We start from the raw sequence: 25,699 nt of genomic DNA on the forward strand, positions 1-25,699 counted from the left end.
AGCATATTCGGAAATAAAACATAGCGGTCTTATTTATACCCAAACCTATTTCCCGCCCACAGTAAAACGTATAATTACTTATACACGTACATGAACGCACGCATGCACGTACGCACGCACGCACGCACGCACGAACACACACACACACACAAACCTGTGTGGAGTCTCAATACCTAATTGCGAATATAGGAACACAAATATAGTGTGAAACATACAGTCATAAACAGCAGGAATACGTGACAAATGTTTATACACATGTATACAAAGACATATACAAAGACACAGACGCACTTACACTGCATATCAGTCAGTTGGCCTGAGAGTTCCATTCAAGCTATTTCATCATTTTGGTAAAACGGTCAGATTGGGCACAAGTATCACACGCTTGCCCTAAAAACACATTGACGCTGATTTAGTTCCTTCAACTTTCCATCATTGTTCGGGAAAACATCCTCTGGTTTGTCTTGTCCAGACTCGTCTTGTCCAGGAGTGAGTGCGTGAGTGAGTGAGTGCGTGCGTGCGTGCGCGTGCGTGCGTGCGTGCGTGCATGAGTGAGTGAGTGAGTTTAACTTCGTTTTTAGCAGTACTCCAGCAATATCACAGTGGGGGACTCCAGGAATGGGCTTCACACGTTGTATCCATGTGCGGAATCGAACCCGGGTTTTCAAGATGAAGAGCGAACGCTTTAATCACTAAGCTACCCCACCAAAGTGGATAGATGAGGACTGATGACAACATGATGCCACATAACTGTCACAGTTTTAGGAAAATTAGCTGTGAAACACATCTGCTAATTGCCAAGACAGAACACGGTTCTTCATGTTTTTGGATGACAATGACAACTTTCCTCTCCAACCCTTGAAACTGACGCGGGCGAATGTACAACACTGATTTTGTATGCCCAAAGGCATCCTGCTTGTCTAGTTGCATAGTCATCCTATCAACAATAGGGACTTGGCAAGATCCAAGAAATTCTATCTCGCAAGTTGGTGTTTCCCTGTCGTCCAACAAGATGACATCGGACCAGTCTAAATCACTTCTTGGCGTCTCAGGGAGAGCCAGCATATTTCGGGTTTTGCTGAGTTCAATCTCGTGGACAGACACATCCTCGCGCTCCTGTGTCGCCTTTTCTATTATTCCAAGTCTGTTGAGAATGTATTGAAACTCACCTTTGCATATCCGGCAATCTCGAAGCAAACACACAGAGTCCAAGTGTTTGTGATGTATAATGAAACACTCTGGTCCGTCGAGGGGTCGTACTTCCTTGAAGGAATAATCAGCCGTTTCCCTATCAGAGATGTGGATTTCAGCTTTTTTTTGATATCCTTCAAACCCTCCTGATGTCGCTGCCAAACATACTAAGTTGTCTGAAATAATTTCAATATTCAGAACCGGTCCATCATGGACCGGCGACGATGTTAAAGGTAGGGCTGCTCTAGATAGGAAGAAATGTGCAAATGTTATTTCATTAAACACAAGACCGTTCCATGGACGAAGCTTGTTCTGCTTGCTATTGTTACCTTGACTTGCTATTGTAGCTATCTTGTCATTTCCAAAACCAAGTTTGTAAAGAAATCTAGCAAATTTCTTCTGGTTATATGTGGTTTGGGGTTGGGTTTCAGGAAGTGTATCGTGATCCCTTACATAAACACGTATGGTTGTATTACCTCCATATACAAACTTTGCTACTCCTTGCAGAGACGACAAATCTCTTTGATCCAAAAGTATAGACTGCCTCATCTGATTCACCAGAAATTGTGCACAATGGAATGTCCAGCTTTTTCAGTTGTTGAAAGAACGGACGTTTATCAATGCTGAGTTCAGTCATAGTTCGTACAACGGATTTTGTGTTGGGAAGAGGCTTCAAGCCCACAGAAGCAAGATGACTGTCTACCTCCGATATTGGAATAGAACCACAGAATGGTTCTTGAGGTTCCCCTAAAGTTTGGCCAAAATGGAAGTATAGAAGGTGGGCATCTAAGTATTTCTTCCAGAAGAATTTGTTGAAACCTGCCATTTTGAGGCTGACATATGTTGTCATCTGAAATAAGATGGCACAACTGTCTGCCTTGATCAACATCATGTTCTTTGGCTATTACAATCCACAGAATGCACTCAGCAGGGAATACCGATAGCGTGGTCTGAATGTCTAGATCAACACAATGACAAGGACATTCATCAATGAGAACATTTAACTTCCTTGTTGCACATGTTTCAAGAACACGTCTAAGAGATTGTTGGTCAGTAACAGGCACTGTGAAGAGACGTTTTCGGATATTTGTATCGTCCTTAAATCCATGCAGAATTGAAGCATAAAGAACATGATGTAGAGGGGGATTCAGCCATGTTTAGGACACATACCTTTTTCCCTTCTTTCAACAATTTTATTGCTTGTAAGATGAGCAATATTGTTTTCCCCGATCCGTAATCTCCCCCTGAGAATTAGCCGTTCAATAAAACTGTTATGTACAGCAACTTGGGTTGGGGTTAAAACAATGTTCGAGTATCTGTTTCCCAGCCCTGCTACACATTGTCCATAACTTTTTCCAGGTCCTTCCTTCTCATGTCCAGCTGAAGGTACTGGTATCTTGACAGTTGAATGTTCTCCAATGTATCTTTCAATGACCCTTCTGTACTCTTCCAGGGATGTAAATCCATGTTTTTGTTTCGCTGCTATTCTCTTCCACCATTCCAACAAGTTTGTTACCGAATTTTCTTTCTCGATATGAGTGTCATCTAGAAACAGACAATCGTGTGTGGAAAATCCTGATTTCTCAATACGCTTAACTGATTTACTGAAACTCAAGAAAGGCTTTCTAAATATATTTGGAAATGCAAGGATGCATGCTGTAGATACACCTTTGACTCCCGGAAAGTTTGTTCCAAAAAAGCGTCTATTTTTCTCCTGCTGAGAAAGACAAGTTTGGATAACACTTGCCACTGCGTCATCAGATTTACCCATACATCCCTTTGTCTCAATGAATATCAAACCGTATTTGTAGTGGATAATAAGTACATCGTGTTCACCTTTTTCCTCACACTTGTTATCGTACAAAGTTGTCAAAATGGTAAGATGTGATGATGAAAACAGCAGGTACTTTTCATCGGTTAGATGTTTGAACAAATATTCCAAACACTTTGCAACCCTCTTCTCTGATTCATCGCCCAGAAGGTAATAATACTCAGGACTATAAATGTATCCAAACTCAGTTTTCTCTCTCATGACAGGAGGATGTCCAACGGGTATTGGTGGAGTCATGTAGACAGTTGTATCCAGATTGGGAAAGTACTTGTATATGTACTTATGGAATGCATCCTTTGCAGATAGTGTTCCCAGTACTTTCCCTGCATCTCTGACATGAACGTCTTCGTTGCCTGTCGACAGAACAGATGTGGTTTCTGTCCTGGATGACTCTCCGGCATAGTCTTCACCATGCTGGGTAAACTTTGCTGATGGTGCTGCCGTGTGTTTACTTTGGGAATTTCCTGGTTCTTCCAAGTGAGTTGAGCTGCGGTTCTGTGGGTCCTCAATATCATCGATGGCATTGTCTTTAGTGTTTGTCGAATCTAGTGGTGGATCTTTAACTGACAACTCACGCAAGGAAAGTTCCATGTTCTTTGCCATACTCTCATCCTGTGCACTCTGTTCAGCCATGGTTCAGATCACCGTAGACACACCTGTCAACAAACATGCTTGGATGACATAAAATAAATCTCTTCAATAATTTCTACCTGTCTACCTGAATACTTCTGTCTGTCTGTATTTTCCTTCTTACCTTTTTTTTAAATAAACTAAACGCCAAAAGAAACGTTACCCTCCTACATTTATGAATTACTTAAAACAAAACCATCAAAGATATGTTAGAAGGTATTAGTTTACAAGAAAGCTTAACAACACAGCTTTATGCAAATCACGAAAACAAATCTCAAATGCATTCATATTTAGGTGAAATGCATCTTTTTTTTCAGAAGAGTTGAATTGTCCTATTTCGTCCATGCCGAAATAAACCAATAACAGTCATTTAGATGTCCAAGAAAAAAAGGTTGAAATAAAAATTATGCTTTGAAACAAAAGATACACCATTTAAAGTCGCCATTTTTCAACTATTAAAACAAGAAACAACCGTTGTAGAGTGTGTAAATTGTAAAACAGTAATTCCTATGAATTCAGTCATTTAAAACAGTTTCTGCTGATTTGCAGTAATTAAAACAAGTAGAACGTGGCTTTGATATTGTGAAAAACTGTTTAGGAACATCTAAAATTATCTTTGTTAACATTTAAAGTAACATTTTCTTCCATTTTCTATTTACATATAGCAAAAATCAATCGCAAAAACGCAGCAATACCCAAACGGTTTTTGCATCCATTTCACGTGTAAAATGATTCTATAGAGGCGAGAATATTTGATATGATACACAGTACGAGAAATATGGCGAGAGACAGACCAAGAAGTGGATGTCTACGCATCACAACGCCAGCTGTAGATAGTTACCTCCATCAATAAGGAAGGAGGGTAACGTTTCTATTGGCGTTTAGTGTATATACCTCTCTACCATCCTTAACTTTCCAACTCCCTCTATCACTTTACCTGTCTTTTACCCTCTTTCTACCTGCATTAAACGAACTTTCTATTTGTGGTGAAAGCGTTCGCTCGTCATGCCGCAGAACCGTGTTCGATTCCCCATATGGGTACAATATGTGGAGCCCATTTCTGGGGTGCCCCGCCGTGATATTGCTAGAATTTTGCTAAAAACAGCGGAATACTAAACTCACTCACTGACACCTTTCTGCCACCATATTTACCTTTACCGTGTCTCACTATCCGTTTCCCCTCAACCTGTCTATTCCCCTCCCAACCTGTATTGCTCTTTTTACCTCCTTACCTATCTACCCGACTCCAGACTGATATATCTTTACACTTATTTACTTGTCCTTTATAGCCTTTACCAATCTCTGTTTACCGGTCATCTTCCTGTATACTTATCTTCTATCCGTTTATCTTTCGACCATATAAAACTCTCGATCTGTAAATCTCTATATACCTATCTACGTTTCTATAACCTGGTCTACCACCAGTTTCTACCTGTCCAACTCTCTATTTAACTGTCCACTACCCTCTCTACAGACTCGTGAAGATCCAGGTTAGAACTGGTCTTCAACCATCCGTGCTTGTCGTAAGAGGCGACTGACGGGATCGGGTGGTCCATGCTCGCTGACTTGGTTGACACATGTCATCGGTTCCCGATTTCGTAGATCGATGCTCATAATATAGTTCACTGGATTGTCTGGTCCATACTCCGTTATTTACAGACCGCCGACATATAGCTGGAATAGTGCTGGGTGCGGCGTTAAACAACAAACCAAACGTCTACCTCCCACACCATCTGTCCTTTTTACTGACATATGGTATTTCATACCGAATAGTTACTCCCCATGCCGTTTTAAATATTGTTAGGATACTGGGTGTTCCTCGCCGTGATATTGCTGGAATATTACTAAAAGCGGCGTAAAGTGAACTCACTCACTCAGTCCCTTCTACTGACATATGGTATTTTACACTGGCAGGGATAGTTACTCCCATGCCGTTTAAAAGTATTTCATTGGAAGACTTAGTGTTAGGACACTGTGTGACATTGCAAAGATACAGAAACCATTAATATGTCCATGACTTATTCAGGTTTATTCGGGTGATATCCTGACGAATTAAGATATGGGACATAATAAAATACATTGAACTTTCTATTGTGCAAACTGAAGTTAGCTCATAAATACTATATATGTACTGGTTGTTTTCCCAACTATTGAACAGATAAAGAAGTACGGAGTTGTGTCTAATGAAAGAATTCAGCCAGACCAAAATAGTTCATGTGCTCGAGTAGTTGTTCCATAACTTATATATATGTTACAGGGGAATATGTATAATCAGGGAATATGTATAATCAGGGAATACGTATAATCAGGGAATATGCATAATCCCCGAATTTCAGGTAATATGTGTAATGTCTGGTTCACTCAGGGAATATACATAATGTCTAAAATTATCAGGAATTATACATATTCCCTGGTTTTAGGAGAGGTTTTTTAGACATATTCTCTGAAACTGTTTGAAAGTTAAAATGCTTAACTTATCATTGTAGCACCTCCAGACGGAATTATTGAAATAAAATATTAACAAGAAACTTTTATAAAAGGTTGTTGGCGTCTTCTTATCAACTTTTGTACATCCCCACACTGTAAAACTCCTATTAAACTCAATTCTTATTAAGTCTATTGCATACAAGTATGCTTGAACTTTTGTGAATACTCACTAAATGTGATCTTACATGCGTACACACAAAAATGTCAAATCTTAGCTTGCGTACCGGTGGATAGATAAAATTACTGAGTCATATTGAGAGGTTCTATTTTAGGACATGAACTTGGCAACTTGCAGTCTTTCTTATCGTTTCTCATATTAAAGATCAAATCTAAATAACAAACACTATCATTTAAACTTTATTATATTTTTGCAATTAATAGAAAATGGCAAAATACCCATATGACTTTAAGTGAGGTGAGTACAATTGTTTTGGTTACTCAATTTAAAATTAGGATACCCAACTGAGATGAACACTAGCGAGTTCATTACTCAATGACCCAAAACGTTATCTGCAGCTCTGAATTCTTATTATTTACTGTAATCATATAACATTATCAGTACCATCATGACCATATATCTTTAGTTGTATTTACTCAAAGGAATTGAAAAAGGTACATCAGGAATACAAATTCACATACAAAATAATGAAAAGTTTATATAAATCTGGAAAACCCATTTATAATCAATATGGTGTCTTTTTGAGGAAGAGTGAGAGAGAGAGAGAGAGAGAGAGAGAGAGAGAGAGAGAGGCGAGCCGAGTTATAAGTATAGTAGGTACAATGTCATTGTGACATTAGCAGCAGCAGCAATTATAAATGTTAATAACATCCACAAACAAATGCTGACAGGATCTCTTTGCGTGACCGCCATGCCCTTGTCATCACCACAATGCTTTTACACGTCTAGTTTTAATATTCTGTCTGTTTTGACTCTCCATTTGGGTACTCATTGTCGCATTCCTTCAAATAAACGTCGATGACTAATTGAAGCCGGGGCAACTTACGACATGTAAGGGTTATTCCATCACTTAATAATAAATGTTTTCTACAAGTGTACCTTTTGGAGGAATGTAGAAGTGTTGAATTCGGTGAGGTTGTGAGTTTACACAATGCCAGCATAAAACTGAACAGACGCTGAGTCAACGACTCGTGTGAAATTAATAGACGCCCTAGCGTCTAGCAGAGGAAATACGATATCAAACAGTGCGCCAGCCCAACCCAGCATACCATGGCAGGCACTCACGTGTAGTCGATTTCACATACAGTCACACACATATATGTATACACAATATATTCATCCACTATTCTAAACGTCGAATGAATACTAGCACGTGAAATAGAACATGGATAAATAACTGTAGCCTTACTATGGGGTGATCTTACCATGAGCTGAGGCGAGGTACACCATATGCTCACCGCGCGTATGCTCCACGTTGTACAACGCCGGCAGGATAATGAGCCTCTTTCTAATAGAATCCTTGTTTAGGGCCTAGAGTTCCGTTTCTGAGAATCAGTTATGAGGGTGTCCTAGTTTTGCGGAATGCTACATAACCGTTAGATATGGTGTGTCGCCAGCCCGGCTTATGACATCCACCATGTGCACGATATCTCACACTCTTTTTAAATTGGGTCACGCGCCATAATGGGTGACATGGAGCTGGGGTTTTGTTCGAGTGTTGAATAGTAGCGGAAGTCTTAGTTCGTCAGTATAATTTGAGTTACAGTTTTACATGTCGAGCTGAAAGATATTCGTAGACAATGAAAATGATTATAAACTGTATTTTTTAAAAAGATAAATAAACGGTCATTGTATCATTTTCCATAGGTTATAAAACGAGTTTACACAACAATGGGCTAAAACTCCAGTGGACTGTATGATGTATTTTCCCGAATGAGATTGTTGTGAGAGAAGGTCTGTTCATTATACTACAGGAGTGTGGATGAGCTTTAATGCTCTACATGTAAAGAAATGTTCGCCAAGTTTCAGTTTGAATATGTCGATAGGTTCAAAATGGTTTGGTTTAAAATGAAAACACAAAGAGACTGGGAGAAAATGTTCTCAAACTTAAAAAAACCTGACAGAAAAACGCGAAGCTGCCAAATTATCCTTTTTCTGAAAAAATATATGACTGACTCGAGTGCCTTGCCGAGTACAGTTTGTTGTGGTAAGTTTTACTGCAATGGAGTACAACATACCGGAAGTAATGGCCATCTTCGGAAATCGGTGTTATCCGTGCACCCTTTGACATTCAACTTTCCGTGTTTTACCATTAGCATCTATCTGTACCTCTCAAGGTCGGTCTGATATTTATATCAGATATCAACTCAGGATTTACAACAGGAAGAAATTCATCTTAATGGACACGTATTTCACTGATCGTTAAGCAAATTAAGATCAAATATAATGTTCTAGTTTATAAGGTATACAGCTCGGTGGAGTAGCCTAGTGGTTAAAGCGTTCGTTCGTCACGCTGAATACCGGGTTCGATTCCTCACATGGGTACAATATGTAAGCTATTTTCCGGTGTCCCCCGCCATGATATTGCTGGAATATTGATAAAAGCGGCGTAAATAAACTCAATCTCTCATAAAGGATTATATACATATTAACGATTAAAACTTTTAGAATCTACGAAAGGTCTGACAGTGAAGGTGAACATCTCAACCATGGATAGAGGTCAACCCTTATGTTTCTGCATTAACCCCAAATGTGCAAGTTTAAATCTTCAAATTGCCTCACTAATTTTGCAGAATCTCACCTACAACATAAAAAATACTTATATATTATAAGCTACAACACCAAGGGCCTTTAGTGAAATCAGAATTTCCTTGCGTAATCAGCTAAAGTTTGCAGATCTAGAGTAACGACGTTGACTTAATACAGTCAGTGAATTTCCTGTTCAGTTGATTTGCGATAGTTAACAAAATCTGGGAAGAACATGTCTTCCTAATTTGTGTAATAAGTATAAACTTGAGCAAGAGAGGATATATTTTCTCAGTTTAGAAGACAACATTGCAATGGAAATTTGTCGTTGTTTTCCATAAAATATGTGTTTTCTATAAGCTGAACAGGTTTCACAAATATACTAAAAACTCCTATAAGTAAAACCCAACTGTACTGTTGGGGTCTTCATGGCCTGAAGTACTGAATAAAATGTGATTTTATGCTTGACATACAATTTTAAATATTGGTGGTTCAGGATAATGCAAGTCCAAGTCCTGACCGGCGGTACTATTATTCCTCCCGTTTGGAGGTTTTACTTAAGAGTAAACATATTGTTTTACTGGGGTGAAACACAACCCAAAATGAGGTTTTTTGGGCTCAAAGTAAAATCGATTTTTCATATTTAGTAGCAACCACCTATAAACTATTAAGTGAGTGAGTTTAGTTTTACGCGCTTTAGCAATATTCCAGCTATATATGGCGGCAGTTTGTAATATAATCGAGTCTGGAACAGACAATCCTGTGATCAACAGCATGAGCATCGATCTGCGCAATTGGGAACCGATGCGTATTGTCAACTAAGTCAGCGAGCCTGTCCACCCGATCCCGTTAGTCGCCTCTTACGACAAGCATGGGTAACTGAAGGCCAATATTCTAACCCGGACCTTTACGGGTATGTAAACTATTAAAGGCTCATTATTGATTTATAAGGTTCTAAAGACCTGTAGTTCGTAGTTCTTAGCTCCCAAACATGAGCCAGCCCAAACGTAAGTCATAACACAGAAAAGAATTCCGGACATGGAACAACATTCCCCAGGCTTTCTTCAATCACTTAGTGTCGTCTATGCTTCGTTGTTTGTCAAGCCTGCATCAACGGTAATGGTTTACACATGCGATACTGAATTTATTGAACCGAATTTTGACACTACATCTCTTCAAGGGCGTGCCACGATGCCTAGTGCGTAAATCCGCACAGATTTGATATTATCCTGTCAACAGTTAAGCGGTGATTAAGAAAAACACCCACAAATCATGTTATTATCTTTTTGCATTTAAAATGGCACAACATCAAATAATGCACATTTAGCACTATTCCAAGTGGTATATACGCAAAACAATAACGTACAAAACAATTTCTATAATCACGGAATCACAGGAGTCACTGGAAAAACTGTGGACATGACTGTCGGGAAAGGGATGACGATCTTCTATTCAATGCATATCCCTTTCCATCAAGTTATATTTTTGTCCAGCATACATTTCACAAATGTTTTCGAAGATTTCAAAGCCTCCTGCGATTCTTTCAGGATCAGGGTTGTAACTTGGCTGGGTTTTGTAAAACTTTCTTGGAAGAAATTTCCATATTTGAAGCATCAGTGAGAACGTCACTGACTATCTTCCAAATCTCCAAAAATTACCTCTCTATAGCATATGTTCCTAATTGTGGGAAGAATTAACTTTGCTTGCACATGGTTATGACGGGTGCAACCGGTGGGGCAGGAAACGGTCGCCTTCCGCTAACAGTTAGTATCGACACCATTTGATGGCGATTCATTAACATGTTTGATATCAACGGGCCGGAGTCTGCTTTAAGCAAAGATGTCTTAAAAATTATAAAGATTTAAATGGGTGTGTCTAAGACAGTAACAACTTACTAGAGCAATAGCAAAACAAAATATCCCCAAGCCATAAACATGGCTGGTAGCGTTGACGGCGTTAAAGAGAATGGGTAATTGAGTGAGTATAGGTTTACGCCGCCTTCAGCAATTATCCAGAAATATCAAGGCGAGGACGTTGTTAAAAGTGCGCGATGGCGTGAATTAGTGTTTGGGATCACTCGGCTAAAGGTTGATAGCATGATAGATGACCCATGCCAAATCATCCTCCGCTGATGTGTCACACATGGCATATATGCCATACACCGCCACATCAACAGGACAGGGTTCAGCCAGCAATCAACTTCTCTCTTCCCTCAATATTATGATACGTGTATTTTCCAAGACAAGAACATCAGATCAGCTTTCACACAAATTAAACAAGACTTATTTCCTACAAAGTAATGCGGCTGATAAAACAGATAAAGCTAATTTGCGAGGGACTTCACACAATAAAATACAAGTAAAGTCAACATAAACTTATTACTTTCGATTAACTGTACTTAATTTTTCCAAATGATATGCTTACATACTTCAGAAAACGTAAAAGCAGGAGAATATATGCCAGCTTTGGCGTAATGGAGTGAAATAATGATAAAACTATTTGAAATGGACAACTGAAATTTAGTGAAGACACCGGGTGTTCGCTAATTAATATGCGCATATCTGCCTTACCGATAGCAGTCGCCTTGTACACAATCATAAAACAAATATTTGTTGTTTACCCTGACAAACAAAAAAAAATCAAATGAAAAATACAAGTCCTACACTATAATAAACAAGTGAACAGATTGTACATGGCATCAAGCTTCATATAAGAATAATTTTTAGCATTTCCAGACAATAATATTGTAGTAATATTCTTTAGTACCAGGACTGCAACAGCTACAACACAGAAGCAGAAAGAAAATAATGTACTGATCATAATATCACCCTTCGGAAAGTGAGTAGCAAAATTGCAGATTTGTGTGTGCATTAAAGTCTCTGCTTCCTAACCCGAGGCACCAGTGGATGTTTCAGCATAAGTTTGTATGATAGTCTTATCTGAAGCCAAAGATTTCAGTCTGGTAACGTTTCGGTAAATGTCATCACCAGTAAAACAATCCACATAATCCAGACACAGTTCAGATCAACATGATTTTTGGTAATTAACTCATGGTGGGTTGCGTGATAATCATACGGACTTTGTGCGCATGATTGCCAATGTCACAAAGATAATGGATGTATTTCAATTTTTGAAATTGTCACCGGTCACATGAATTTCACGGGTTATGTCTTATTATTGCGTTGCATTTGAACGGAACTAACACGCATTGTCCACATGGGGTTGCTTTTACTTGATGTAATGCTATATCAATGATCAGAACTGCTTTTGATAATGATAAGACATTCCAGATTATGTGTTTCCGGAAACCTTCTGTAACCTGATATAAGATTTGGAACTATCAGATAAAATATTTATATATCATTCTCTATCATGTGAACCAAGTTGTTTGATTAGTCAGTTGCCTTTTTGAAGTAGCCAATAATGTCAGGTCGAAGACGTAATGTGACGACAATGATGGCAATACAGGCTGATGCAGGATATCCGCTGGCGATAATGTATTAATCAAACGTTAGGCTATGAAGGTGTTGCTACGCTATCGCATGACAGAAGCTCCGAAACGAACCAGACACACTGGACGAGAAGGTATAAGCCCACTGAGTACCACTTAATGACAATCTTTCAGACTCAGGTACCGGATGACATATCAATTTGACTTTAATAATAATCAGCGTTGGCGAGGGACATCTGCTCACAGCCGAGTCATGCAAATCATTGTCAGTATTGACCAATGCAACCTTTTTCTCTGGCCTCTAGAAGCATGTCTGGAGTTGTATAAACGACACGGTCTTCATATCCGTGGGGACTCTACATCAGGTGATCTTGAGTTTCATTCGGTAGATCAATCGTCATTAGCAGTTTGTCTGTCATCCAAAGAACAACAACATCATACGATCAGCTTAACACTTGGTTGTTGTGGTAAGCTCAACATTTCTTGATGTTTCATTTCGTTGGCATTGTTGGATTGCTGTTCCAAGAGACTGTTGGATCTACTCTGCATGATCTTCTACAGAGATCTTTCCGAGACCGCTTTTCTCCAAAAATTGCCATTCAATTCATCTTGACAGGATTTACATTCTTGAACTGGTCCAGATGTCCCGAGTGATCAACCTTTGAGGGCTGGTCCTTCTGTTCGTTCGCCGTTTCCTGATTTAGCGCAATTGCTGTTGTTACTGATCCGAGAAACCATTTTTCTTTCCGTCCTGCAGGTCGTATCAGACGTCCGTAAAGTGAATGGAATTAGCTTTTGAGAAGGGCTGGAGTTGATAAGTTACTAGTGGATATCCGAGTTTTTGTGGGCGAAGTGGTAGCCATATGAGATTATATAATAACATTTATTGTCGTTTTGGTCTCCTCTAATTTTTGTACAAAGTTTCTGCTCGAGTTGTTTGGCAGAGCTGTTGTAAAGGTAAGGAACGATACAAGCGTATATTATACATGTAATCTCTGCCTAAAACAATTCTTAACCCTTCTCAAAACAATCAACTATGATTTCCTTCTGAAGATTTAAATGATTCTTCGAATCGGCCTTCAAAATCACTAATAATCAAGATTGAACTGTCAGGTCGAACAGACCAATTCAAATAATCCTGTCGAATAATTGATATTTTGGAAAGCGATATGGAAAAGATACTAACGTAAGCGTAAATAGTCAACATCTCTTGAACAACAGTAACAGTAAACATCAATGTCATTAGTGCTGTATTAATCGATGGCGGGATATGATGTTGATGATGACGAACCAGGCACGACGTGTTCGATATCACACTGAATGAAAATCCCAAAGATCACCTGTCGACTCTGAACGATGATGCAACTCCGAACATGTTTGAAAAGGTTGTGATGATCATCATTGACAATGATGTACGAACGGCTTTATTGACAACCACTACAACTGATGTATTAAAACTGGAAATTGATATCCATCAGGTACGTCGACTATTTGCTCGGTGAATTACTTTTATAGTCTGTGTGTTTGATTCGTTGGAAGATGTCAAATACCTTCATGATTGTGTTTGATTATTGCGATATCGCCAGCGGTTATCGCTATGCCAATAGTCATCCTGTCTTTCGACACCGATCCAAACAACTGTTCGAATGTCTTAAATAACATCTGATAGTTGGGTGTATATCGAGCTATAAGATTTCGGCTATAATCTGAATCTTATCGTCGCGAGCAATTCGAGATTGATATAATGCATTATCGTGAAGCAACACTCATGTGGAACAATACGCGATGTTGGATTCCGTTCGAAGTAAATCGCGATAATGGTCAACCCGACAATTAGCTCTTGACCAAACGAACAATTTTCAAAATTGAAATACATCATTATTCTTGAACTGCATTAGGCAATCATCTTTAAAAGTGCGGCAAATCTAATTATGGTTAATTACTAAAAATAATCGAGCTTTGTGTCTGTTAGCTGTGGATTGTTTACCAGATGACGTTACCGAAACGTTACCACGAATGTTTGGCTATCTGAAACTTATGTGAGCATCACTAGTGCCTAAATTGAAGACAATGCGCACACAAATTACTGATATACTGCTCTTGGTATCGTATGATCGGTACGATATTTTCGTTTCGATGTTGGCAGCTAGAAGATATTACTACCTTATCTTGAAATGTATAGCTGAAGCTTGATGCCCTTTTAATCTGTTCGCGTTTATTATGGTGTGACTTTATTTTCATTTTACGATTTTTGTTTGTCGAGGTAAACTTAACAAATATTTAGCACGACGACTATAGCTGAACATGCGCACATTATCTTCACCCAAATTTCGGTTGTCCATTCAAAATAGTTTTTTGGCAACTGTTTCGCCATTATAGTAATATATCTCCTGCTGACTTCGTATCTTTATTATCGACTGAAAATTGAACGCAGTTAATCGAGAAATAATAAGTTTATGTTGACTTTACTGGCCATTTACCGATGACGAAGTCCTGTAATATCTGTTTATCTGGCCGAAATCTTCGTTTAACTGATGACTGATCTGTCTGTGAGAAGAAAATTGTGAACCTATTCTGTTGATGGCAATGACCGTAATGACACATCGGGGGTGATGGGTCATCCTATAAATGCTATCGACTTAACTTTAACCGGCCGATCCCAAAACACTAATTCGTCTCTGCACAACAACGTCCTAGTATTCGGATATTGAAGGCGACGTAATATCTCGCTCGCGCAACGCCATCAATCTACTAGCCGTAATGAGATATTTGTTTTGCTGACATTTTCTTCGAACATACGATAATCTTATGTTTAGAACATCTTTGCTTAGCGAACTCCGTCCATTGATGGCTGTGTTAATGATCGCCGTCTACTGGCGTTGGCGCGGAAGTGCATTTCACTACTACCGGTACCGTCATAACCGTGATAACGAAGTTAATTAACCACAGTAGAAACGCTTATAAATGAAGATTTCTCTGATGCTTCGAAACCAATAATTTTCTTTCGAAAGATTTTACCGAAACCAACCCACGATCTGAAAATCAACAGGAATTTGAAATGTAACCCCATTAATAGCACAGACGAAATATAACGATGGAAAGGGGATATTATTGAATAAGGAAGATCATTTCTGATCAATCACGGTTTTTCGGTATTCGTTATAGAAATTGTTTAATGACCGTTATTCGCCGTATAACATGCTATAGCGAATATAAATATGCATTATTGATGTTGCTGCCGTACAAATGCTGAAAAGATAATGGCATGATTTTAAATGATCGTTTTCTTGTCACCGTTTAACTGTTGACGAGATATGGAATCTGTGTGTTCGTCAATGATTGATAAAAATTCGGTTCGACCATTGTCACCAGTAATAAACCATTACCGTGCGAGCTTGTTTATTAACAATGCGGGCGTATAATCTGGAAGCTTACCAATGAATGTTCCCATGTCGATTCTTTTCTGTGTTGAACTTGCGTTTGAGCTGGCTGCGTTTGAGAATCCTGGTAGTCTTTAGAAGGCCCATAAATCGTAATGACGCTGTCAGTTTACATGCGAAAGCGTTAGAAATATTGACATTCGATACCCATTAACTGATAAACAGAATAACGACTGACCGGTGACACATGCATCGTTCCCCAATTGCGATCGATATAAACGTTGATGTTCGAACTCGTTATATCATAACTGGAATATTGTAAGCTGACGTGTAAACTCGCTCGCCCAACCAGTTTTATGGTGATTGCTACTAATATGAAAATCGAGATTTTACTTTGAAGACGCGGTTGTCTGATATGTTTACTCTGAAAGTAAAACCTCCGAAATGGGAGGACTGAATCTCAATTACAATATTTAAAATTGTATGTCATAAAATCGCATTTTTATTCGTGCTTCAGCCGTAATTTAACGGTACGATTATTTACTATGGAGTTTGTATATTTGTGAGAACTTAGAAGCATAGAAACAGGAGAAACTGGCGACCTATTCCGATGTTGTCTTCAAACTTTCGGAAAAATATATCTTCTTGCTCGAGTTTGTACTTATTACAAATTAGAGGAAGTTGAATTTTGTTAACTAACAAATCGGGCTGAAAATCGCTGACTGATGAAGTCGGCGTCATTGCCTACTAGATCTGCAAACTGTGATTCTGATTTCGCTAAAGGCGGTGTTGTAACTTATAATATGACACGACGGATGCAAAATGAATGAGGAACGAGCCAGACTAAACTGCGCGATTGAAGGTTAATACTGAAACGCGGGGTTGACATATGATTTGAATGTTCACCGCCGCTGTCGGTGCTCGTAATTCAAAGTTTTAATCGTTAATGTATCATAAATCGCGGGAAGATTGATTTGGACACGCCGCTTTTATGTCCCGGCATTTCGCAATAACGTGAACCCATTCGCGTGAGCGAACAGCAGCTTGGTACTCCCGGCTGTGCTCTGCTATGGCTTCAGAACATTATATTTGATGTGGTAGCACGTCTTCGTGTCCGGTAAAATGAATTTCTTTCTGTTAATCTGATTATTATCTGACTGTAAAATATCGAAATTTTGAATGGTAATAACACCGAAGGACAATGTCAAAGAATGCGCGGAATAACATTTCCGAATGATACTCCGGTATGTTGTTCCTCCCATTACGTAAACTTACCGCAACAAGCTCGGCAGGCATACTCATTCTTTTCGAAGAATAATTCAGCTTCGCGTTTTCTGTCGGGTACATTTGAAACTCAGTCTCTTGTGTTTTCATTAAACAAACTGCGTACAACCTATCGTGCTATTCAATGAACAGTGAACGGCTGTGTGAGCATTGCGAAAACCATCGCTCTGTAATGAACGAACAGCAGCAATCGCCATTCGGCTTCACGATCACGGGTACCAGCCGGTGATATTATCGTTTTGCAACATGAAAAACGACTACTGTGACCGTTTATTACGCTCTTTTTAAAATACGGTTACTGTCATTTTCGTGATCTACGAATATCTTCGGCTCGGCATCTTCAGGCTGGCAACTCAAAGTGCTGGAAAGAACTACTTCGCTACTGTCAACGCTCGAGCAAACTTAATCACGTAATGCCCATTATGACTGACTGAGCGAGTGTGTGGTGTCGACAACTGTCATGAAGCCGGGGCTAACATTCCATATGGCATTCATAAACTGGACTTCCTCGCCTTTGATTTATGAAAACGGAGAACTTCTGACCCTAAACAAGTTCTGATGAAAGAACAAACCTCTGCCGTTGTACAACGTGAGCATGGCGGTGGCATATGTCTCGCGCTTCATCGTAGATGCCCCATGAAAATAGGCTACGGTGTTTATCCGTGATTCACATTTCGTTAGCGTATTCATTCATTTAAAGCCAGTGAATGATATGTGTATTGATGTGACTGTTATCTAATCGTACGCATGATGCCTGTTGCTCTTTGAATTTGACTGCCTGTTGATATCGTATTTCTGCTTTGAACGCTTGGGGCGTCTTCACGAGTCTGACTTTCAACGTCCTGTTCGGTTTATTAATGAAGCACGGCCTCGCACATTATTTTATTCGCTCCCGAAGACGTAAGCATTTATTATTAGTGATGAACTAACCGTGATAATGGTGCCCCGGCTTCAGTGGTGTCGACATTTGAAGGCTCGGCAATATTAATCAGAGAATTCCAGAAGCTGGGCTGGGCGTAAAACTGGGCGATGTAGCATTGTGATGATAGTGATGCTGAAGCGTCGGCGCTGTTTGATGGATGTTATTAACGTTTGCCAATTGCTGCTGTATGATACTTGTGTTGCTTTTCTGCTACTTATGGCTTTGTCGTATATATATACTTCTCTCTCTCTCTCTGCTCTATATATATATATGCCTATATACTATATATATATATATACTCTCTTCTCTTTCGTCTCTCTCCTTTCAGCAAAAACTTGCCATATGATTATAAAGCGGGTTTTCAGATTTGCTAGCAAATTTCTTTCATTCGGCACAGTAAGCTACGACTAAGATACCAGCCAGTCATGTTGCTGACAATTACGCTGTTACGGTAAATAATATGAAGCTGCGAATAACGTTTTGAGTCATTAATGAACTTCATGGTCTCAGTTAGTGTCCTGTTACCGTCGATAACCAAACCCTTTCACCTCGCGCGTGCAAAGTCGTATGCTTTGCCATTTTCATTTATTACTGAAAATATAATAAAGGACTAATTGTGCGAATACTTGCGATAACAATGTGAGAAACGTGAACTGCGAAGTTATACAAAATAAAGCAGGGTATACTCGTATGACTCGACATTTGTCATCTTTTGCGTACCGAAACTGGGTGGGGAAAGAAGTTCACGAAAGCGCACTTGTATGCAATGAACTTAATAAAATTAGCGGTTGTAGGGTTTTGCAGTGTGACAAAAGTTAAAGTTTCAATATTCGTCTCGGAATTGCTATTCGAGGTGGCATTTGCTTTCAATTTGTTCGAAGGCGCTGTCTGAAAACATATACTAAAAAACTACGGAGATGATTTATGATATTTTGAACGTTATCTTTGGTATTACTGAAATTCGGGGATTATGCGTATTCCCTGATTATACGTAATTTCGATTATGCATATTCTGATTACGTAATTCCTGGCATATAATAAGGTTATGGGTTGACTACTCGACTTTTCGTGAACGACTCCGGCGCCTCAACGCTCTGTTCGGCCAGTTGGGAGAAAACAACCATTACGCTATGGTATTTATGAAGCTAACTCGGTTGCCGATAATCGACATGCGCGTATCGAATTGGGATATCACCCGGCTTCTGAATGGTTTCAGCGGTTCTGTCTTTGCGTGTCACGGTGTCTAACGCTTCAGGTCTTCCGATGAAGCTGCTTTAACGACGTGAGGAAAGTAACTGTCACTATACGGTGTCATACCGTATGTCGATGAAGGGAACTGACGGTGGTTGCGCAACTGTTCGGCATATCACGACGGCATATTATACAACGACCATTTAAACGGCATGGTAACTAACCATATGTCAGTAAGGTGAGATGAAGCGATGAGAACGTTTGTTTGGACGTTAACGCGCGCTTCAATATTCCGGCTTATATCGACGATCTGTAATAACGGAACGAACTAATCGGTGGTTTTATGACGTCGATCTGCGAAGATAGGGCGGCGATGTCAACCAAGTCAACAACGCATCAACCACCGATATCGATCTCTTTACATTTCTTTACAGACGATTGAAGACCGGTTCAACCTGGATATTTCACGGTGCCAGAGGTGATGAACAGAGGTTGGACGAGTAGAAACGTTATGAAACGTGAATGGTATATGGTTACAGATCGAAAATTTTATGTGATCAATAAACGGATGAATGGTATACGGGAAACCGACGAAGCAGATTGACCAAAGACTATGAACGAAGTAATAGTTAATGAATATCAGTCTGGAGTCGTGGTAAAGAGCAATGCGAGTTGGTTGACGAACGCGACGAAGCTATGTTGACGAAATATTCGCTGTTTTGGCGAAATTCATTATCGCGGCGGTTTGGTATTTTATGAAGTCGAACGCGATTCTGCGTACGCCTTCTGCAATAGAGGACTAAGGTTTAATGCGGTGAAAGGGTAGCGGGCGATTAATGATAGGCTGAAGTTGAGATGGTAGTGAAGCGCCGGTAAACGTTGCCTCATTTCGCCCATTGACGGCTTTATCTGCGGCATCGCTTCTTCGACAATGCCATTTCAAATATCAACAAACCTCAGAATCGTTTTACGTGAATGAATGCGAAGCCGTTTTGATGTTGCTGGAAGATTGTTTGCTATCGCTCTGAAAGAAATGGAAGAAAATATTGCTGCGTGTTAACGAGACGATTTTATATCGAAATACGTTCACAACTTTGTTTTGGTAAAATCGGCGAAACTGTTTTAATGTTTGGTCCCGCGCTCTACAACGATTTCTTTGTTGGCTCGGTTGAGAAAATGATGGCGTTTCTTGAAATGATTGTCTTTGTTTCGAAACGCTGTTCGGCAGCTGTTTGTTGTTTGTTCGGCATGGAACGGGGCAACTGGCGTGCATTTTCACTAAATGAATGCATTTGGTTGTTTCGTCGTTTGCATGAAACTTTCATTATTCGACCGAAACTATTTAACCAGGCTATGCCTTCTGTATATCTTTGATGGTTTTGTTTTAAACAATTCGCCAAGTAACCGGAAGTAACGTTTCTTTGACGGACGGATTTATTTAAAGGCCGGGAAATGAACGGTATTCGAGGGTGAACGGTAAGTGTGAAGTACATTTTGTGATAATCAACGTGTTTGAGCGAACGGCCGACGATCACGAACATATTTGTTTGGAAAGGTATGTTAATGAACTTTCCTTTGCGTGGTTGTCGGTTAAAGATCACCGCTGAATTCGACGAAACATGGTCGTGATATTAATTACAGAACCGCGTCAACTTCACTGAAGAACCGGAAATTCCCAGAAACGCTTGCGGCACCGTGGCGAAGTTTACCCGGCATCGAACAACTCGGCGGGACGAAAACCACATCTACTGTCGAACGAACATTCGAAGATGCGGAATGCCGGAACATATCTTACGAAAGGATTGCGTCCATACAAATCTGCTTTCCCAATCTGTCTGCGTGACTTCCTGCTGATTGGACATCCTCTGTCGTGAACGGTTTGGTCGTTTGCTGGTCTGATGCGGCTTCCGGTGTTGAGCGCGAAGTACCTGTTTGTCTACGACGATGATGAACGGAAAGACCGGTAATCGCTGCAAATACGGTTTATTCGATTGAACAAAGGATAATTGATGCCGATGATGATTATCCAAACTGACTTTCTCGGCGAAATGAACGCATGGAACAACTTTTCGATCAGGTATCTACGGCATCGCATCATACGTTTCAAACCAGAAGCCCGGTTCAGTAAATCAGTTAACGTGATGAAATCGGGACACTACGATTGTCTGAATTGACGCTAATCGAGAAAGAAATTGTTTTGTTGAATGATGAAGAAGAACGTGAACAAACGGTTTGTCTGAAGGATGGGTGAAAGCCGATTGAACGACTTTGTCGAACCGGTACGCGCATTCGGCTTTGGTTTGAAGACTGAAGGATATGGTTTAAATGCGCCGGGCTGGAAGTATTCTTTCGGTTGTTTAACTGACGAACGGTGGATCGATGATATGCGACGTCAAAATTGGTTGAAGGTGTATTGTCTAAACGAATCCCTCGTATCATCGTTAACATCTTCAATTCGTGAACGGGACGTCAATCGATGTTCGGTTGACAACGAACGTGTTCTTAATGTTGCTGAGGAAGTTAAATGTTCTCGTCGATGATGTCTTCGATGTTCCATATAATAATAGCGAGCTATGATGAACGGTTGACCAAATCTTCCATTTCAGATGACGGCATATGATAAACCTCGAAATGGCGAGGTTTCGGCAAATTATTCGGAAAATGAATGCCCACTTCCTGCTCTTCCGACTGACAAACTTGAAGTGCATTGATTTCTATTCAACCTATCGGAAATTGACTTCAGCTTTCTTCGGCACAAAATCATTTGTACGAACCGACTGAACTCGGCGTGACAAACGTCCGTTCTTTCAACGGCTGAAAAGCTGGACGTTCCATTGATGCTGTTCTGGTGAATCGAATGGTGATTCTGCTTTGGATCGAAAAGCGTAAAATGCCGCGAGCTGGCGTATGTGGAGAATACAACCATGCGTCGTTTTGTAATGAGGATCTCATATTAACCACGCTCCCGGAAACTGCTGGGTGCTGGCGCGGTTTTGAAGTGATGGAACGCTACAATATTGAAGTCGAAACGGCTGGCAAGCGGAAGTGCTTCGTCATGGTACATTCTTTGGTTGTGACCTTTTGTTGCACGTGCTATTTCACATCTGCGCCCTACGCTTTAACATCGTCGCCGGTCCATGGACATTCTGGTATATTGAAACCCATTTCGAACAACTAATGTTTGGCATGCGAAGGGTTGAAGTTATCGAAAAATATACGATAAGGAAACGGCTGATATTCTTCGAAATGCGACTTCGGCAAGTGTTTCATTATACATCACCAGCAATGTTTCGCTCATTGCCAGATAATACGAAAGGTGAAGTTTCAATGCATTCGCCAACGAATAATGAAGGCGACACGGTTCTTCTTGTCGCGAATGACTTTCAGCAAGCCGAAAATGCTGGCTCTCCTGGTTTATCAAGTGATTTGAACTGGGTCGATAATGCTGGGTAACACCAACTTGCGAATATTTCTTGGTTCTTTACCGAGACGACCAAGGACTTTGTGCGACTGGTGGCGAAGTTTGGTGTTCGCTGGAAATTGAGGAAGAAAGTTGTCGTAAACATGAAGCAAATGTTCTTGGCGCAGTGCTGATGTGTTCGCTGGGCGCAAAACTGGCGATATGTGACATCGCTGTCGTTTTCATCATCGCGCGACCGGGCCAGCACCAGTGATAAAGCGTTCATCTTGGCGTTCGATTCCTCATCAGATACGGCGTGGTAACCCGATAACGATATTGCTGATGCAAAACGAAGTTAAACTCGCCATATATGCGCGCACGCGCGCGCCATAAACCACTGAACAGGAACGGTCTGGTTGGGCAAACCGGTATCGCGTATGTTTTTGCGGGAACGGCGTGGTAACGTCGTTACAAAATGATGAAGCGAGATGAACTCGAATAACGCTGACAGCAAATTAACGAAGTGCGTCGTAATTCTTTGTGTATGTCTTTATTATGCGTATTAATAAACATTTGTCACTGTTGCCGACAGCAATGTTTCACGCCTATGTTGTGTTCCTATTCACCGGTCAGTATTGAACTCCGCACGAATTTGTCTATTATTGATGATGCGTGCGTATTGCTGCATCACGATATATGAAAATAATTGTACGTTTTTGCTGTTAATTTGGAAAATGGAGTTTGTTGTTCGCTATGTTTTTGATTTTGATGAGCGTGATACTGTGGCAGCAATTGCTTTTGTCTACAATGCAAACTATTGTCGGGCTTTCTGGTTCATGTCGGCTATACTCTGCGTGTGTTTTGATGATTATTCAATACGGCGATCATACCACGTTAATTCAGCACATCTCGCTTCGTTCAATATGTGTCTGGCGAAATGAAGATGACGCATGCGCCAAATCAGACGATACGCCAACAAGATGCTGTAAAGCTGAGTTATTGATTGACGTAAAACTAAACCGCTTTCGCTCACATGATGCGATTTCTCGAGAACCAGTTCTCATTATTTTTGTTTGTATGCGACCAATGCAACGGCCTGACTTTAAAGTGCGGCATTCGATCTTCCGCGTTGCTGGCTGATATTTGGTTGGTGATATCTGACTTCAAAATGGACCGATATTACTATCGAAAACTGACCAATGAAACACTGATCATAATCAGGCGTCGAACCAACACTATTGGTGATAAAATAAAGGTTTGACTGTCATTGAGTGCGGCGCGGTCCGCCGAGGGAATTGAGTACTGTCAAAGCACAATGATAGTTTGAAAACAACTTATTGTACTTTTCGTACTCAGAACTTTGCTGCGATGATGCGGTACATACTTGCGTTTTAATGTTGCGTAAATAAACTCGCACCTCTGTATTTGACTTTAAATGAACAGTGCTGTTCTGTTTGGATGAGCTAATTTTACCGTGAAATACGTAAAGAAGGAATAACGGTTAGTGGTTGAATTCTTTGACTGATTTGACTTTTGTGTCATCGGTTCGATAACTAATATTGTTGATCATGAACCGACTCTTGTTCGAACTCGATATGCAGACCGCCTATAGATGGAGATAATGAAACTCTGCTCGCTCATAAGAGATAATGAGGCGAAACTATATGTTGTCGAGTTTACTGATAGAGCATGATCCAGTCGAAGTTGCATCTTGGGCATGAACGACCGGTAATGCGAACTGACGACATGAGCTGGCGTGTCGACGTTAGTACCAGTTTGTCAAAGTGTACGCTTTTATTATGACCTGCGGCTAACGGTGATGATGATATTTTAAACACGGTAAAATTTGATGTTGTCACATACGGTCTTGCGATATTTCAGTGAATCGTCCGGGGCGCTGTCATTGCATATTCTTGTAGGCTCGGGACTGTGATCGGAGAACATTTTAATATCATACCGCTCCGGTTGTAGCTTTTCATAATGGTATGTTATGGCTATGTTGGATCAGGCCATATCTACATTCGAAGAATACAACCCGCAATTTGAAAGCTTCAGCGTATGAAACACTCAGACCTTTAGTTGAAGCCCATGAATGTTGGTGGCATGATGGATATATTCTTAATTGGCAATCCCGTATGCGGCGATGAAGAATAATGATACTCCATAACTAAACGTAATAGCTTTCAGCGGAAATTCGATGATATTAACGAGGCCGGTTGAAGCGGGTGATATTTTCATTATTGGATGAAGGCTTTAGAACTCGACAACTTTTCTTGAGAACATGGTTTCATGCCGTACGGAAAGGAAAAGATTTGCGTAATGAAAGACTAACTGGCTCGAACTTTAAGTGCTGCGATGAAGATTCGACCAATCTTTGGAAAGAATTGGCGTGTCATTTTGGATAAAGTTGTTTCAAATTATGTACTTCCCCATATCGAGGTTTTGTGCGTGATATTGTTGCTTATGCCTTTGGTGCCGGCGGCATGGCGTCATGATCGAAGGCCAATTACGTCGTTGTGCTGAAGGAATAAACGAAGTAACGATCGAAACTGGTTGAAAGAAGACGCTGTTAGAAAGGAGGGTGTATGCATTCAACAACTGGCTGATGATAATAACTTCCGTGCTTTCACTGGACAGAGGTCTATTTATCGGTTGGCACCGGCTATGTTGCAAATCATGTCGACGGCGACGATAACTATCAGCTTTTCCTGTGAAGATGGTGTTGTCGGTAATCCGGAATAATAAGCATAATCGCTTTCTTGCGCTTTATTGGTTCGATACTGGTGGAAATTGTTTATTTTACGCGTATGGCGAGATATCGTTGTTGCGAACATGGCGTTCCTGAACAGATAACGGTTCCGGCGACTAATTGCGGCATACGAATATGCGGACTAACGACTCAGTGAATTCGAACACTTCGAATTGACTTTATTGGTGAAAAATTGAAAGTGCTGTGTTTAATGGCGGCGTGATGGTTAATGTTTAACTGTTAAGACGTTGGTCGACAACAACGCAGTGTGAAATCGAAATGTAAGGGCGAAATTACCTCAATGGAGCCCTTTCCGGAACTATTGATTTTATTACGCAACATCGACTGAATGATGAACGTTAAATGAAGATGGTCGTTTACTGTGTGCTAAAACTGGTTGTGAATGCTGACATTATTTGCTGCCCCGGTGTTAAAATCGAAGCTGTATAAGAATATTTCTCAAACAGGCGCACAGCGAT

General features: G+C 40.3%; 1 protein-coding gene across 2 annotated transcripts; it reads right to left on the reverse strand.

The window, feature by feature from the left end:
• Window positions 1-829: 829 nt before the first annotated feature.
• LOC124255702 lies at window positions 830-7,795 on the reverse strand. Of its 2 annotated transcripts, none has more exons than XM_046689610.1 (2): window positions 7,507-7,795; window positions 830-3,678 (listed from the first exon to the last, which is right to left on the reverse strand). In XM_046689610.1, the coding sequence occupies exon 2, from the start codon at window positions 3,653-3,655 to the stop codon at window positions 2,339-2,341; it is 1,317 nt and encodes a 438-aa protein (XP_046545566.1). In that variant the 5' UTR covers window positions 3,656-3,678; window positions 7,507-7,795; the 3' UTR covers window positions 830-2,338. The 2 variants fall into 2 exon arrangements, with proteins under 2 accessions (XP_046545566.1, XP_046545564.1); XM_046689608.1 differs by having other exon boundaries at window positions 7,523-7,794.
• Window positions 7,796-25,699: the final 17,904 nt, after the last annotated feature.

The sequence above is a fragment of the Haliotis rubra genome, unplaced genomic scaffold, assembly GCF_003918875.1.
Source record: "Haliotis rubra isolate DU_JTF1 unplaced genomic scaffold, ASM391887v1 Scf606, whole genome shotgun sequence".
NCBI lineage: Eukaryota > Metazoa > Mollusca > Gastropoda > Lepetellida > Haliotidae > Haliotis > Haliotis rubra.